This window comes from Populus euphratica, unplaced genomic scaffold (assembly GCF_000495115.2).
Source record: "Populus euphratica unplaced genomic scaffold, PopEup_1.0 scaffold133.1, whole genome shotgun sequence".
Taxonomy (NCBI): Eukaryota; Viridiplantae; Streptophyta; class Magnoliopsida; order Malpighiales; family Salicaceae; genus Populus; species Populus euphratica.
This window is the reverse complement of record NW_011499937.1, coordinates 777,803-795,204: the sequence shown is the minus strand read 5'-3', so window position 1 is coordinate 795,204 and position 17,402 is coordinate 777,803. Positions and strand designations below refer to the sequence as shown.

The following is a 17,402-nucleotide window of genomic DNA, read 5'->3' as shown; positions in this document are numbered from 1 at the left end:
TCAAAAGGTCTGACGGTTATAGTAACAATTCTATAGTTATTCTATAAAAAAAAGCCTATGAAAACTTTTGTAATGAGGAGGAGGACGCGAAGGACAAGACGGAGCACGAGAAGGAGTTGACACAGGAAAAGGAGGGGGAGGAGGAGAGGTAGAAAATAATGAAAATGTTCGACCAAAGATAGAAGAAAATAGAAGACAAGAGAGGCCTCCTTCACCTCCAAACCCATTGTTTATAGCAACTAGTAATGGAATAGTAGAGATTGCTAAAGAGATACTTGCTAAATTTCCTCAGGCAATTGAGCTTGTTAATGATGAGGGGCAGAACATATTGCATGTGGCCGTGATGCATCGACGGCGGGAGATTTTCCGTCTTGTGAAGAAAAAGAACATAGTAGTGACCAGGATGAGTTCGAGCGTAGATAATAATGGCTTCACATTGTTGCACCAAGTTGCACACGTGAAGCACTACAGCGGAGGAGCCAAGCCCGGCCCTGCTCTCCAGCTACAAGAAGAAATACAATGGTTCAAGGTGAGCTAGCTACTCTTAGTACAATCGTCACCCATGTCATATTTTTATGAAATGCAGTTCTTCATTCCAAGCTATAAGTAATAACTGTTCGTTAATTACAGAGTTTTCAATATGCCTATATTTCAATTTACTTGAAAATCAGTGAAAGACAGCTCTTTATGCCTTGCAATAAGTAAAGTAAGATTGTACTTTAATACACAATCTGTTGCTTTAATAGAAGAAAAAAAGAGAGAATATGTGCCAATGAAAGGGAAACCCATTTACCTATAATTAATAAATGACTTCACCGACACTGATGAATTTGTTTCCATGTTCTCTGTCCGTGCAGCGAGTGCAGAGGGTAGTTCCACCTTCTCTGTCCGAGCAGCGGGTACAGTGGGTGCTTCCGAATGACAAGAATTACAAACTCATGACTGCATTCGAGCTCTTCCAAGAGGAGCATAAAGGTCAACTCAAGTTGGCGCAAGATTGGATCGAGAAAACCTCTCAGTCATGCTCAGCAGTAGCCGTTCTTTTGGCCACCGTTGTCTTTGCTGCCGCTTACACTATACCTGGAGGTTCTGACGATCGTGGCTTTCCCATTTTCCTTTGTTGGGAATTCCGACCGGTGATGTACTGATATTTGCTCATAGGAGGCCAAGCACACTGACACAATATTTAACGTGGTTCGGCAAAACTGCCTACATCCACGGGAGAAGCCATTACATTATGTAAGGAGAGTACAAGATTTACAACAATAGAGGAGGAGGAATCATCCCCTCTTTGAGCAACTCTCAACCTCACTCTATTTCTCTTCTTTTGTGCTACAATGGCAGCCCACTCTCTCCTACATTTCTCACCTCTTTGGCTCTACTTCCTCTCTCTCATTTTGCTCTCTCATATATGCCTCTATTTATAGGCATTCATGGAAGCTCTTCTTGGTTTGTTGTCAACATTGATGGCTACCAACTCTAGCTCATTCAACAATGGTGGCCACCAACTCTATCTCATTCAACAATGGTGGCTACTAATAGTCAATGGTAAATGGTTGGTGCCTTACATGAAATGGCAACCAACCTAACATCCTTCACAACCGTTTCTTCATAGCTTTCACTGTCTTGGATGTTACCGCCTTAGCGAGCTCCTTGACCTCAGTTGTGATGTTCCTTTCTATCCTCACCACTCCTTTTGAATGCGAGAAATTCTATCACAGTATTCCTCGGAAACTGATATGGGGCTTTACTTTGCTCTTCTTCTTCTCAGTGATGACAACCATGCTTGCTTTTTCTTGCACTCTTCTTTTAGTCATTCGCTTGAAGAAGCAATGGACCACAGGTCTGATGTCCATTGCTGCTTTCCTTCCCGTGTCAGTATTTGCAGTAATGCAGTTCCCTTTATATGTCGCCTTTATGACTACTATAAAGGACTTCTATAAGGAAGTCGTGAAGTCTCTACCTTATATCCACCTCCCTTTCCGCTCCCGTTTCAGGCAAGGGAAGGCCAGAAGAAGACGATTGGCATTTTTAAAAGGTACCTGTTTGCTTCAATATGTGTCTGGAGACCAACCATCGTCTTCAGTTTAGTATTTACTTGTTTTTTCCTTGTAACAAACCCTTCTTTATGGGAGATCAGTCAGTGCCTCTGTCATTCTCTCTTATGATCAGGACACTTAATGAAGAATAAAATATTTGTGATCCAATCTGAATAAGGGCAAAATCATTCTGGCAATGAGAAATTCCATCATTGATTATCTTAATCACCATCATTATATATTTAAGGTGTTTTGGAAATTTCTCGGCAACCACCACTTAGTTTTTGTTTTGAGAGTTTTTGTGAATTAATAAATCATGCTGTCCCTGTTATCTTACGTGTCACATTCTCTCTCTGTTCTTTTTCTTCTTCCCCAAGTGATCCAACTGGATCAATTGCAGATGGGTTCACTCCACATTTTGAGGTCATACCACCTTGCAATACAGATCAAAGTAGAAGCAAGTGCATAGTAGCATGAACTGATAAGCTGGTGGTGTTAGATATTAGTTAAATCCTAGATCAAGTGGGAATCCTTGATAAAGGATTTACCGCTACTCCTTTGGCCCTAACACATTTTCCATGAACATGCTCTAATGATCATAATTACCATCAAAGCATGGATAACAAAATTATTTGAAGCCTTGATTTATTTTTTGTGTTGGAATCGCTACTGCCGTAGAAGTTCCTTATTGCTACCAGTATTTGCTAATTCCAGACGCTCTTTTCCGCTGCGATTGGGGGCTGATTTTCATCTGCCACCTTTTGAGGTTGATGCGTTGGTTAAAAATTGTTGCTTCCGTGCTTACTGCTGCTTTTTTTTAAGGCATTCTTTAATATTGTAATAGCGGATAATTTTTTAATTATTTTTGTTTAGAAATATTTTAGAATAAATTTTTTTATTTTTACAGATTTATTTATGGTATTATCACACTAAAAAAATTCAAAAAAAGTTTTAAAAAAAATTGAAGCAAATACAAAAATCAGCTTTTGAATTTTCAAAAGTGTGGTGTCACCGCAAAAACGAACACTACATCTGCTGCTGCTGCTGTTTTGGCTACTCTGCTGCTACGCAAACCTTCTGCCATTGTAATTTGGAAGCTGTTGTTACGTGGAGATTCAAGCTGCTACTGCTGTGAGGAAGCTGCATCTTTGCTGCTGCTGTTGCTCTGGTCTGATTTGCTGGAATGGGACCTACTGCACTGCTGGGATGTCTGACAGTTGCAGCAGCTGCTGCTTCTGTTAAAGGAAAGGAGGCTGGTGCTGATGACCAAACCTTTTTGTTGCTGCCTGGAGGTTTCCTGGTGCGGAAACTATTAGGAGATCCAAACATTCAAACACACACAAATTTACGTGGTTCGGCAACTTGCCTACTCCACGGAGCTACTGGTTTGTATTAATCAAGCTCAAAAGCAATACAAACAACAAAACAAGGAGCAGGAAAAAACTTCTCAACTCAACTCAACTCTCACCCTTAGCTCTCTCTCTGTGTTTCTCTCTATCTCGTAGTCACCCTTAGCTCTCTCTCTGTGTTTCTCTCTATCTCGTAGTCTATCTCAGCTATCAGTGCACCTTCTATTTATAGCTGAGGAGGGAGATGATTGTTCAACAATGGTGGGCAAGTTAGGCACCTACCATTTGACTATGACTTCAACCATGGCTGCCACCAACCATGGCTGCCACCGGCCATTTGTGTCCACACACATAACAATCTCCCACTTGGACACAAATGGTGTTAGGTCTGTCTTTTAATCTTCAAGACCCACTGAAGCTTTACACAGCTTCAGTTTATCGAGAGTAACTCCTTTGGTTAACATGTCGGCTGGATTCTTGCTTCCACAGATCTTTTCAAGTAACAGTTGTTCATCGTCGAGCAATTGCCTGATGAAGTGATATTTGATCTGTATGTGCTTTGTTCTGGAGTGAAATGCTGGATTCTTGGCAAGGAAGATTGCACTCTGACTGTCACTATACAAAGTACCTTTTCCATGCATTTTGCCCAATTCTTGCAGGAAACTCTGTAGCCAAACTATCTCTTTTGCGGACTCTGAAACTGCAACATATTCAGCTTCTGTCGTTGAAAGAGCAACTATCTTTTGCAAGGTAGAACTCCAAGAAACAGCAGTGCCTCCTAGAGTGTATATATAACCTGTAGTACTCTTTCTGCTATCAACATCTCCTGCTAGATCAGCATCTACAAAGCCTTCAAGTTTCAAACCGCCAGCTGTGAAAATAAGACATGTCTCCGATGAGCCTTTTAAGTACCTCATGATCCATTTCACTGCCTCCCAATGCTGCTTTCCAGGATTGCTCATATATCGGCTTACAACTCCCACTGCATGGGCAATATCTGGTCTAGTACAGACCATGGCATACATCAAGGAGCCGATAGCTGAGGCGTATGGAATCTGGTCCATGTATCCACGTTCTAGCTCAGTTTTTGGTGACTGGTCTCTACTGAGCTTGAAATGATTCCCCAGAGGTGTACATACTGGCTTAGCATTATCCATACTAAACCTGCTGAGAACCTTCTTGACATACTCTGCCTGTGAAAGCTTTAGTATGCCTTTGTCTTTGTCTCTGATGATTCTCATGCCAAGTATTTGTTTAGCAACTCCCAGATCCTTCATTTCAAACTGTTTTGACAACTGTTGCTTTAGCTTGTCAATCTCTTCCATGCTGGATCCTGCAATTAACATATCATCCACATATAACAGTAAAATGATATAGGAGTTGTCAAAATGTTTGACATAGCAACAGTGATCAGCCTGACATTTTGTGTATCCCGTACTACACATGAAGTTATCAAACTTCTTGTACCACTGTCTTGGAGCTTGCTTCAAACCATATAGGCTCTTCTTTAGTTTGCAAACTTGACTCTCCTTTCCTGGTATTGCAAACCCCTCTGGTTGTTGCATGTAAATTTCTTCCTCCAATTCTCCATGAAGAAATGCTGTTTTTACATCTAATTGTTCAAGATGTAAATTTTCTGCAGCTACTATCCCCAGAACAACTCTGATCGTTGTAAGCTTCACAACTGGAGAAAATATCTCAGAATAGTCGATCCCTTTCTTTTGCTGAAACCCTTTTACAACAAGTCTTGCCTTGAACCGTTTGCTTCCGTCATGCTCGGTCTTTACTCTGTAGACCCACTTGTTTTGCAAGGCCTTCTTTCCTTCAGGCAGTTTGGTTAACTCCCAAGTCTTGTTTTTCAGCAATGACTCCATCTCGTCCTTCATGGCTAACTCCCACTTGCTCGAGTTTCCATCTTGTAAGGATTCTTCATAATTTAATGGTTCACCACCATCGGTCAGCAAGATATAATTTAGTAGAAGTGTGAACCGTTGTGGAGGCTTTATAGTCCTAGAAGACCTGCGAACAGCTGGTTCACTTGGCTCTGCACTATCTTGTGTAGAAGTGGTGGGTACTGAAGTGCTTGAACTGTCTTGTATGAACTCTTGAGTGGTAACATCAGGAAGCCCTTCTAATTGTATGAATTCAGATTTCTGTGGACTCGTATCTGAATCAGTTATCTCTAGTTCTGTACTTGATTTGTCTTTGTACAAAACTTTCTCGTTGAAGATCACGTTCCTGCTTCTGATAATCTTCCTGTTTTGATCATCCCAGAACCGAAATCCAAATTCTTCATCTCCATAGCCAATAAAGAAACATTTCTTTGATTTGGCATCCAGCTTGTTGCGAGCATCAGAGTCTACATGCACATAGGAAACACACCCAAAGACTTTTAGGTGAGCAAGCTGTACTTCTTTTCCTCTCCAGACTTCCTCGGGCAGTCTGAACTCCAAAGGTACTGATGGTCCACGGTTGATCAAGTAAACTGCAGTATGAACTGCATCAGCCCAGAATGTTTGAGGTAGCCCAGAATGCAACCTCATGCTTCTAGCTCGTTCATTGATGGTCCGGTTCATCCGTTCAGCAATACCATTCTGTTGTGGTGTGCCTGGAACTGTCTTTTCCATTCTGATACCGTTGACAGCGCAATACTCCTTGAAACCTCCATCAATGTATTATTCTCCATTATCAGATCGTAAGCATTTCAGCTTCAAGCCTGATTCAGTCTCAACCATAGCCTTCCATTTCTTGAACGTGTCAAACACATCAGATTTATTTTTCAGAAAGTAGACCCATACCTTTCTGCTAAAGTCATCAATAAAAGTGACATAGTACCGAGAACCGCCAAGAGATGCTACTGGAGCTGGTCCCCATAAATCTGTGTGCACCAGTTCTAGTTTTCTTGGTCTTAAGGTCCTGCCAACCTTTAAGAAACTGAGCTTCTTCTGTTTTTCGAGAACACAGCTTTCACAAATGTCTAGATCAACATTTTTTAATTCTGGCAGCTTTCCCTTTGACTGAAGTATCTTCATCCCCTTTTGACTCATATGGCCGAGTCTACAATGCCATAGCTGCGCCTAATTATCTGCTTCAGTAGAGGCAATTATATCTGCTGATCTTGTGGTCATATACAGAGTGCCAGTTTTCTTTCCACGAGCCAAAACCATTGCTCCCTTTGATACCTTCCACATTCCTCCAGAGAAAAGGATTGAATGGCCACTATCATCAAGTTGTCCGACCGAGATCAACTTCTTCTTTAGTTCAGGAACATGCCTTACATTTTGCAAGTTCCATGTAGATCCATTCATTGTCTTAATTTGCACATCTCTTATACCCACAATATCCAATGGTTGTCCATCGGCCAGATAGACTACCCCATAACTTCCAGCAGTGTAATTTTGCATCATTTCATGGTGTGGAGTACAGTGAAATGAAGCTCCAGAATCAAGAACCCAATCATCAATAGGATTATGTACAGCAAGGATCAAAGCATCTTATACCTCGTTTGTAGTGGCATTTACAGAATCAGCTTCAGGTTTCTTTGGTTTTGTGCAACTCCTCATGAAATGACCAGGTTTGCCACAATTCCAACATTCAACCTGCTTCCTGGGTCCAAACTTGCTTTTGCTTCTGTACCTGGATTTTGATCTGCCTCTGGATAAGCCTCTGTCTTGTCTCCTTCCTCGAGTGTTGATGTTGAGAGCTAAACCTGAACTTGAGCTTTCACCCGAGTCTTTTCTTCGTACTTCTTCAGCTAAAATCAGGTCTCGGATATCATCATACTTTAATTTGGATTTTCCAGCTGAGTTGCTTACGGCTGTTCTCATACCTTCCCAACTGCTTGGAAGTGAAGCTAGCAAAATAAGTGCTCGGATCTCATCATCAAACTCAATTTCAACGGATGACAATTGATTTGTGATGGTGTTGAAATTATTAAGATGCTGTGTAACAGAGGTGCTTTCTATCATCTTCGGGTTGAACAGCTTCTTCATCAAGTGCACTTTGTTATTTGCTGATGGCTTCTCATACATCCCAGACAAGGCTTCCATCAATCTTGCTGTGGATTTCTCTTTTGTAACATTATGAGCAACTCTTCTTGACAATGATAGCCGGATAATGCCCAAGACTTGTCTATCAAGTATTTGCCAATCTTCTTCTGACATGTTTTCTGGCTTGCTCCCTAACAGAGGAAGATGAAGTTTCTTCCCATATAGATAATCTTCAATTTGCATTTTCCAATATCCAAAATCAGTTCCATCAAATTTTTCAATTCCTGCAGCCTTTATTTCATCAGCCATTTTTACTCTTTCTTGGATTTGAATCTCAAAAATCTGACCTTACAGATGTGTCCAGAATGGCCAAAAATGCTGGAAACGACACTGAGATCACCCAAATCGGACTTCGGATGACTCCGATTTAAACAATTAAAAATTGAGATAACTGGACGCTGCAGATGAAGCCACGTGGCAGGAGGAATAGTCTCTGCGCCACACCGGATCAAAACCCAGTTATGCTGACGTGGCATGCTGACGTGTCAGACACGTAGGCAATGTGGGGTCCACCTAATCTGACGTGGCAGATCCGCGAAGATTTTCTGCTGACGTGGCAGTGGTGACGTGCCGGTTGACGTGGCGGGTTGACCGGTCAGACTGCTGCTGTGGCAGGGTGCGCGGCTGCTGACTGTGCCGGACGGCTGACGTGGCTGCTGACTGTGCCATACGGCTGACGTGGCTGCTGACGTGGCAGTGTCAATTTGCAGGAAACGACGAGGAAGACGCGTGAAGCGCGTACGGCGCGTCTGTGCGCGTGGACAGTACTGGTGGTGGCGCGTGCAGGCGCGTGCGGGCATGCAGGACGTCGGATTTTCACCGGGTTTTCACTAGTGGATTCCTCTCGTCGTCCTCTTCACGGTGGTATGTTCAAAAACACGTTTTGAGAACTTTGATTTTTGAGTTTGGATCAAACACCCTCTTTTTCAAGAACTTTCAAGAACAAGCTCTGATACCAGTTGTTAGGAGGTCCAAACATTCAAACACACACAAATTTACGTGGTTCGACAACTTGCCTACTCCACGGAGCTACTGGTTTGTATTAATCAAGCTCAAAAGCAATACAAACAACAAAACAAAGAGGAGGAGAAAACTTCTCAACTCAACTCAACTCTCACCCTTAGCTCTCTCTCTGTGTTTCTCTCTATCTCGTAGTCTATCTCAGCTATCAGTGCACCTTCTATTTATAGTTGAGGAGGGAGATGATTGTTCAACAATGGTGGGCAAGTTAGGCACCTACCATTTGACTATGACTTCAACCATGGCTGCCACCGACCATGGCTGCCACCGGCTATTTGTGTCCACACACATAACAGAAACTTGATCTGTTTTCTACTGCTACGATAGGCAGTTGTTAAAGGAAAGGAGGCTGGTGCTGACGACAAATGAACTGGGGATAAAACAGTCTCTTTCCATGAAATTACTATAATACCCTTAAAATAAAAAAACAAATCCTTATTTTACTGCTGTCTTGGTCTCTTCATTTTTTTTTCAAAATTATTAAAAGACTAAATTACCTTTAAAATAAAAAAATTAATTATAAAACTTATTTCTTTCTCTTGACCTACGCCTAGCCTTCCAAAATTCAATGGTGCTTTTTTGTTTGTATTTATTTCAATTTTAACTTTTATTATTTTGATTGTTATTTGTGTTGATTTTGATGTATTTTGAAGGGTTTTTTTTTCAATTTTATTCCTAAGCATTTTATTTTATTTAATGTTTTTACCGAATTTGGTCTTTATTTTTTTTTTGTTATTTTTTATCTATTTTTTAATTTTATCCCTCAACATTCTATTTTATTTTGTTTTTGTATCTAATTTTAGTCTTCATTCTTTGATTACTTTTTTTTCATTCTTCTTTAATTATATTTTTTTAATTTAGTTCCTAATTATTATTATTTTCATTTTGTTTTTATAGCAAATTTGGTCCTCATTGTTCTGATTGCAATTTATTTTGTTGTTTAATTTTTTATGATTGAAAATTTAGCTTTTATTATTTTTTGTGTTTTTTTATGGGGTAATTCTGATCTCATGACTCAAGTCATTAATTTTAAATATTAACTTAATTAAGTTTGTTCAATTTTGTTTTAAGTTCTTTCTTACAAAAACTTGGAAACTTGCAAGAGTCATCTATCTAGTACTATTGAAACTAAAGCATTATCACCTACTACATCTCAAAGAATTTGGAAACTTGATGGAGCTTTAATGTTTTATATGAATGGTAGAGCTTTTTAAAAAAAAATTCTTTCAATTAAACCCTTTGCAGCATGACAAGATGAGATTAAGCTTGAAATTATGATTAAAATAGCAAATTAAAAGATAAAAAACTAAAACATAAAACATGAAGGAAACATATGACTAACTTAAAATTTGTAACCTTTTCAATTTGATACATAAATTTATCTTGTTTATTTTTTAGTTCATTGAGAGATGAGAGAAAAAAATTATTAGTTTTCACTCTTTTGATAACTAAAATGACCAAGTTTAATTTATGTGTTCATATTTATCTTTGATTCAAGTTATATGTTTGGTGGGATAATTCAAGTTGATATAAATCAATTAAAGATGTCATCATCTCAATAACTGCAAAAAAATTACTTACAAATAAAAAGTACATTAATAACATTTGCACATTTTTCTTTACATTTAAAAAACAATTTTCCAACCAATAGCCTAACGCAGTTGTATAAACTAAAGTGTTTGTTTGATATTAAGGTTGAATATGCTTTTTTTTTTAAATTTAATTTTTTTTTTTTACTTTAAATATTTTTAATATTTTTGAATTGTTTTAATATACTGATGTTAAAAATAAATTTTAAAAAAATAAAAATAAAATTATTTTAATATATTTCCAAACAAAAAACACTTTAAAAATAAACATTTACCATGCTCTCAAATATACCATGCTATCAAATATTCCTTAATTATCCACTAGTATATTAAGCTAGTTTTCTCAATTTTCTAGGCATTTAATTGAACTCATCACGTGAGGCATTCAATATGAAATGTAAATATTCCAACTTTATAATAATAAAAAAAATGGTAGGGTGGTGACTTAAAAATTTAAATTAAGTGAAAAGGTCAACTTGAGAAATGTAAGTCACGCTATTAGTATTTGTTTTTTTTTTTAAGTCACCACCCTAACTCAATCTATTAATGAGAATTTCAAAGTATGAGCTACACGTGTATTCTTGGAAACACATACTTCGTCAATTGTTTTACTCTCCGGGATTGCGGCAACTTTTTTTTTTTATCAACAATTTTAAAATAAAATTTAAATTAATTATTTTTAGTGTTTTTAAGTTATTTTGTTATAATATTAGAAATAAATCTTAAAAGATAACAAAATATTATTTTATTACCAAACATCCTTTGGGATAAGTGGCTGACGCGCTGGAAAACATCAAATAAAATTTGACAGGAAATTTTCTAAGTGGTGGAGAAGTTGATGCAGCAAGGGAGGAAGCGGACCTTGCCTGTCAAATTTGGGACTTCCGTTTCTGATTTATTGTTCCTGCTTTTGAATTTGCATCCAAACCCATTTTTGCTGATTGTTTTCTTGATTTGGGTTTTTGGATGCCCCTTCAAGTCTTGCAGTCTCTCTCTGTTTTCTGATTTCCTGCTCTCTCTTGGCTCCAGAAACAGGAAGACAGAGTGCCCTAACTAAACAGACAAGACAGGCTTTGTTTATATTCTTGGGGATGTCTGTACGACTTGTCATCGGCCCCAGACAACTCTTCTCGATGGGCATTATAAAGTACAAACTATTGTAATTTTTTTTTTCTTTTAACTTCTTGAGTTTAAATATTTATACTAACTTTTAATGAAATTTATTAAACAGTGAAGGAAGATGCGTCCATACATTTTCTGCATCTCAAAGTTGATTGGCCATCTTAGTGAATCTTTTTATAAGCAAAAGGAAAAACCTCCTCTTTCTCAAGGAAAAACAATTACAATGGCAAATGTTGCTTACAGGTTGACTACGAGAACTGATGCTTCATGTTTGGAATCTACGCAGGTAAATAGAGGAAAAACAAATGAAATATTGAACAAGCGCAAAATCTTCCACCAATTGCATTGCGTAGAAGCAGCAGCTGCTTCAAGAATTCAGTAAAAACTAGCCTTCACTGGGCAGTTGTAATTTCCAAATTGCATAAACTACCTCACTTGAAAAGATACGTCAGCTGGGATTAGCAACTACAAAGTTGGTCAGCATGAAGCACTGCTCTTATGTAACAGTTCTAGAATTATTCCTCTCAACTACTATTACTAGATACTACAGCAATATATTTTGCTACACCATTTGGGAGCATTACGTCCTATGACATGCATGGTCCTAAGCCTCACAATTTTAATCTTTACGTCCAAAAATTTGATCAGAGATTGCTGTCGTGGAAAAATCTTCAACCCTCGGGATCATTGAAATACACGGGACTATCTAGTTCACCCATGTTTGCAGAAGCAAAAGACTTGAATGATTCTATTGACGAAAGGGAAGAAGCAGTCTCGTCGGAGCCTGAAACCATCTCATCATGTATGGTAATATGGTCCTCGTCAATCTCAGATGTGTCTGACCCAGACGTTCCTAACAAAAGTTTGTTGATGGCTGTCCTTGCGGTTTCAACGAACCATTCATCCTCAGGTAGTGCACTGCACAGGAGAAAGTTGGCAAAATCAGTTGCCAGTAAGAACAGCAGTGCTTCATGGAAATGAAATGTGACTACCTTTGTGGGTCTATGCCTCTAGCTGAGAAAGTCCTGATTGCTCGAGCAATTATGGCTGAAGCAATCTGATGCACATGTCGAGATGGATAGCCAGCAAAACAAGCAATTTCAACAGTGAAGTGCATGTCAAGAATTAACTGTAAAAACAATTCAAGTGACTGTCAATGAATACAGAATAGGAGAAGAGATAACAAGAAGGCAAATCTACCCAGTTGAGGGACCAAGTCACTGACTCTCACTCAAATAAATAACTTCTCAACTTCTGATTTTCACAATACTCAATTAGTCCTGTACTCTAACTTGTGATATAAAAGAAGATTATTCCTTACAGAAATTATTTATTAATGGACAAACTTGGAAGAGTGCAACGGATACAAATTATTCTTCACGGAAAGTATTTTTCTGAGAACTTGGAAAGAGCAGGTAAACGTATTATGACCAACACAACAATTTTTTCTTTTAGGGGTGGTAAAATAAAAAATAAAAAACACCAACCCCGGCATCCTCTCAGAGGACACAACAAAATACCTGCTGCAAACCAAGCGGCTTAAGTGGAACTGATTCATCCTCAAACACATCCCAGAATTCCTGCTCCTCAGACAGCCACATCACAACAGTCTCTGTTAGCCTAGCAAGCAAAATTTTCTGTATTTTCTCTTTCCCAAGTAACACGTCTCCAGCCACAGTTGCTAATTGCTGAAGCTTTGAAAATAATGCCTGCAGAAAAACATAGTTTCAGTACCAAAAGGATACTGGTGCAAAACACGTAGTAAGCCCAATTTCTGTATAGTGGCTGAATGAGAGAAAGGGGGTCGGATCCAAGATCCTTGGCTTGACAATAGGTTTCTCGAGAGCATGTTTTAAGTTGAATAGCAAGTAAATAGAGTCAGATTAAAGCATTAACACACTATTTGCAAAACCGAAAAGATTAAGACAATTTATCTAAAGGACTCAAACACTCACATAAGTGCTAAAGAGCATGAGGGTTTGAGTCCTCATCAAGACATGAAAGATAAGGACAGTTTATTGAATGAGCAATTCAAAAAAAGATCTCAGTTCTAATAAGTATTTATGACTATCAATTCTATCTAATATCTTGGAATGGGAATAAGTTTGGTGGTGGAAACAATAGGTTGCTATTCAGCATTTATATCTAATAAATATGAATTTCAAAAAGAAATGGAGATAGTTTAAAAGACAGGGTTGATGTGATCACAGTAACAGAGGAATTCATTAAGTTTCCCTGAAGATACAAGGATTGCAAGAAATACTGAAATTGAGAATGGAAGCACATGCACATCCAAGAGTAGCATTAACAGACCTTTAGTGGGGAAATCAGCAGTAGGAAAAGAAGGTAACCTGAAATGGCAATGACGGAAGAGGATCAGAGTCCCAATACAAATCCACCCCTTCCCCACTTAAATAAATTAGTGCATTTAATCGTGTTTTTCCTTGTCTTGAATAGATGAAAGTCAAAACATACTGCCGACAGAAGTGATCTCTAAGCTTGTCAAAAGAATGCTGAAGGCTGCGCTTCCATTCCTTTAATTCTGCTGTAATGCTCGCATTAGGAACAATATTTTCACTTTCCAGCTCCTTGCTTTCATTTGTTAGACACCAAACTTTTATTACGGCAAGTGGTAAAAGTTCATCCAGAATTGTAAATGCTAATCCCAAAAGTGCAAGCTGCTCCGAATCAGTCTCAGCTCTGAAGTGTATTACTTCCTTCAGCTCTGTGAGATTGTCATCATCAGAGGGACCTGGCAGGGATTTAATTAGCATATCCATGTATTTATCAAACAGCTGTGAAATTCTTGTTAATACATTGGCTCCAAAATGCAAGACAGCCATGGGCGTTAGCTGTGCCAATATATCCTGTACAAATTAATTGAACCAAACACTATCAATGAAATGATCATTAAAACATCATAAACTCCTAGACTACCAGATCAATAAGTAAACTTCAAACAGGAAACATTGTGAACCAAGAAAGTGTCATGCACGCATATATACATACTCAAATGCATATGTATGTGTGCAGATATATTCACAAGCACTAGGACACAAGGTCTACAGAATTTTTCATTCGCAGAATAACAGAAGAGAGCAAGCTTACTTCAATGATGTCCATGAATTTCATTCCACTATCAACAAGCACACTATCTGACAATGTTGCAAAAGCAGATAATGGAGACACAGATCGAGGTGACAAAAGTGAGCTCTCATTTATTTCTGTCACATCCAGAGCTGCCCTTCTGGCCCATCTAAAATTCAACTCTAACACTTCTTCAATGTATGGTCGTAAGAGCACCAAAAGCAACTTTGACAGTTTCAGACCTTGTGATTCCAGCATTGAGGAGTATGTAAGACTAGCCTGAACACAATTGCTAGCTGTGCCCAGAGCAAAAAGTTTTTCAGAAGAGGGTGCATTCTCCTTCACCAACCGTACAAAGTATTCAATTTCCCACTCCACCCATTGAACAACCCTATTGGTATATACTGGATTATCACCAAATATCAAACCAGATTCTTTTGTTGTCACAGAAATTATTGAAAACACAAGCCTGGATAGTGTAGCTGGAAATGTTTTGGGATACACAGAACATGAAGGAAGGAAAAGCTCAATACTCTTTTGGAGGCGGGAACCATATGATTTTAGCAGTAGTTGATGTGCCAAAGGACCTTTCCCAAGCTTGATCAAAGCAGATAAAGCTTTCTTTAGTTCCAGAATGCTAACCAAAGGCTGTTCAGTAATCTCAATCAGTTGATCCTCGAGCATTGACTTTCTCTTCAAAAACGCTGATCTATATGAGGATAATTCCATGGAAGAGGTATCTCCAGGACCTTTCAGCTCTGGAAAGTTTTTCTCTTCAGCTTCCAAAGCTTCGACTGCTTCTTCCACTTTATGTTCAGCCAAGAGAACATCAATATTCTCCAAGAATATGGCTTCCTGATTATCTGCGTCGCTTAGCAAGGAACTTTGAAGTTCATCAACTTGAGGATCTTGCTGACAATCACCAATGTTGCCATTAGCAGAGTTCCACTCTTCTAATTCACGGCAAACCCCAGTCATCAAATCCTGCACAAGAATCCCTTGTGCAGAAATATGCTTTCTCAATTCCACCAACTCATGCTCCATTTCCACTACTTCTTCAGACATTCTACAAATATCAGAAAACAAAATTTAGCAAACAAGATTAGGAATGCAAGGTAATTTACAGCAGAAAACTGTTAAGTACAGATCTGAATTGACAATAAGCAAACGAAGGAAATGTTCAGAAGAATATCTGCAGACATTATCATTTATCTATTAGAAAAACCTCCCATGTATCGTGATAGGTGTGGATAGGCTTAAGCTTGAAGAGATCGTCCATACAAGGGTCACCTATCCAAACTACAAGTGTTTAGATGGCCACTCAAATAAGGAAGAGGCAAAACATTATGCAAGTTCTAGTATTTCAGTAAGTCAACCCAAATTGTTATGAATTGTGGGCCCCAATTCTTCTGGAATTCAGAACAAAACTTATATGGAGGAAGTGCTTAAAATCTAGGAGAAGAGGAAGAATACCCTGCAGAAAGTAAGAGAGAACAGATTTCTCCAAATGGCCTGCAATCGTTTCCATGAAGCACTTCTGGTATGATAATCTAATTCTAAAGTCTGAGAATAAAAAATCTCTAGCTTGTTTTCTTAGATCGGACATGACAGAGGTACATCTAATTATCAAGCAAAAACACATGGAATTGTTTACCTCGAGAAAGCCAGGTACTTTGTTTGCATATTGCCGCATAGATTCTCCACAGCATCCTTCAAATCCAAGAGTTCACAACAAACTTTTCTGATTCCCTGCAGTCACAAACTTACTTAAGTTAGTGGAAAAAATACGCAGCCATCTGACCACGGTAACATTCATAAAATCAGACACAAAAGGATGACATAATAGAAAACCATTTTCAATGCCCAGGATCAACACCAGTAACCAGTAGCTCCAACCTATCAAAATCCGGATCTATTGATGCGCAAAACAAGGAAAGATGCCATTAATACATCCCAACATTACAATCACTAAAAATCTAATTCAATGCACTTAGAATTTCGAATCAAATCAACTGAATACAACTTAGTACACTGCAAAACACCAAGAAACACACTTCTGCAATAGTATGAGAGAAGCCCAGAAGACAAAAACAGCTCTTGACGCTAATTGAGCTCAAAACGAAGAAACCCCAGATTCAAAAATAAAATCTTTTCTAAAATAGTCACAAAAAAAATACAGAATTTAAGGTCCAAACTTAAACCATTCTAGCTTAAATAAGAAACAAAGAAACATTTGGAAGAAGAAAACAAACCTTTTCTGTGTGAGACTGGTACGAAGAGTCGATCTTGGACTGAGAAGTAATGCTTTCTATAGAAGGGAAATCATCGTCTTCTTCACTGCTCTCCATTTCTTTTTCTGAAAGTGTTTTCTCGCAAAGCTCCTCCTTTTCTTGAAATATTCAGTTATGCGTCGCTAAGTAATCAAATTAAAGCTTGCCATATAGTAAGCAAGAAAGTAGTGGCACTGTGAGGGTCAGCTAGATCCTAGAGGACAAGTTGGCCTGTCACTTTGGAACTTGTGCTCTACTGCTAGCTCTTTTCTTCTCTAAGAGATGAGAGGTTTTTCGATCTTGAGAGCTAGTTGTGATTGGTTGGTTCATTACCATAATCAATTATGGATTAAATTCAAGAAAAGATTAAGAAAAACAAATTGTTTTCCATAATTATACTAATGCCTTTCTGTATGAGATCTCCTTGAAATGCATATATGTTAGATTCAGTTTTATATTTACTAAAATTGGCTCCAAAATACTTCCACTATTAAAACTTTAAATTTGTCCATCAAGGGAACCTTGTAAAAATTATGCAAGATTTGTATTTTGTTCTTTGCCTGGCTAAATTTGTGTAAAAAAGAATTCAGCTATTTTAGGTGGTAATTTTGTCCTTTAATTACTTGGTGACTTTGCAATGGTTTTTTTTATGTCTTTTTCATAAACTATGAAGCTATAGTTCTTATACTTATATTTTGTATTTTAAAAAATTATAATTTATATTTTTAGTAAGTATAAAATAGACTAAATAATATAAAATTTAAAATGTGAATTATTATACATACGACAAAATTTAAGATATAAACTATAATTTTTAAAACGTAAGTTAAAAGAACAATTAAATTATAATATCGTCATAGTAATTTTTTTAAAAATA

The 17,402-nt window shown here is 38.0% G+C and overlaps 1 protein-coding gene across 3 annotated transcripts; it reads right to left on the bottom strand.

The window, feature by feature from the left end:
* Positions 1-11,441: 11,441 nt before the first annotated feature.
* On the bottom strand, positions 11,442-16,955 carry LOC105136652 (exocyst complex component EXO84C-like). 3 transcript variants are annotated; one of them, XM_011042077.1, is made up of 7 exons: positions 16,508-16,955; positions 15,910-16,004; positions 14,277-15,321; positions 13,520-14,035; positions 12,689-12,877; positions 12,161-12,297; positions 11,442-12,086 (listed from the first exon to the last, which is right to left on the bottom strand). In XM_011042077.1, exons 1-7 carry the CDS (start codon positions 16,601-16,603, stop codon positions 11,840-11,842), a joined length of 2,325 nt encoding a protein of 774 aa, XP_011040379.1. In that variant the 5' UTR covers positions 16,604-16,955; the 3' UTR covers positions 11,442-11,839. The 3 variants fall into 3 exon arrangements, with proteins under 3 accessions (XP_011040379.1, XP_011040380.1, XP_011040381.1); XM_011042078.1 differs by lacking the exon at positions 16,508-16,955 and adding an exon at positions 15,456-15,545 and having other exon boundaries at positions 15,910-15,995; XM_011042079.1 differs by lacking the exons at positions 15,910-16,004; positions 16,508-16,955 and adding exons at positions 15,456-15,545; positions 15,729-15,876.
* Between the last annotated feature and the right edge of the window lie 447 nt (positions 16,956-17,402).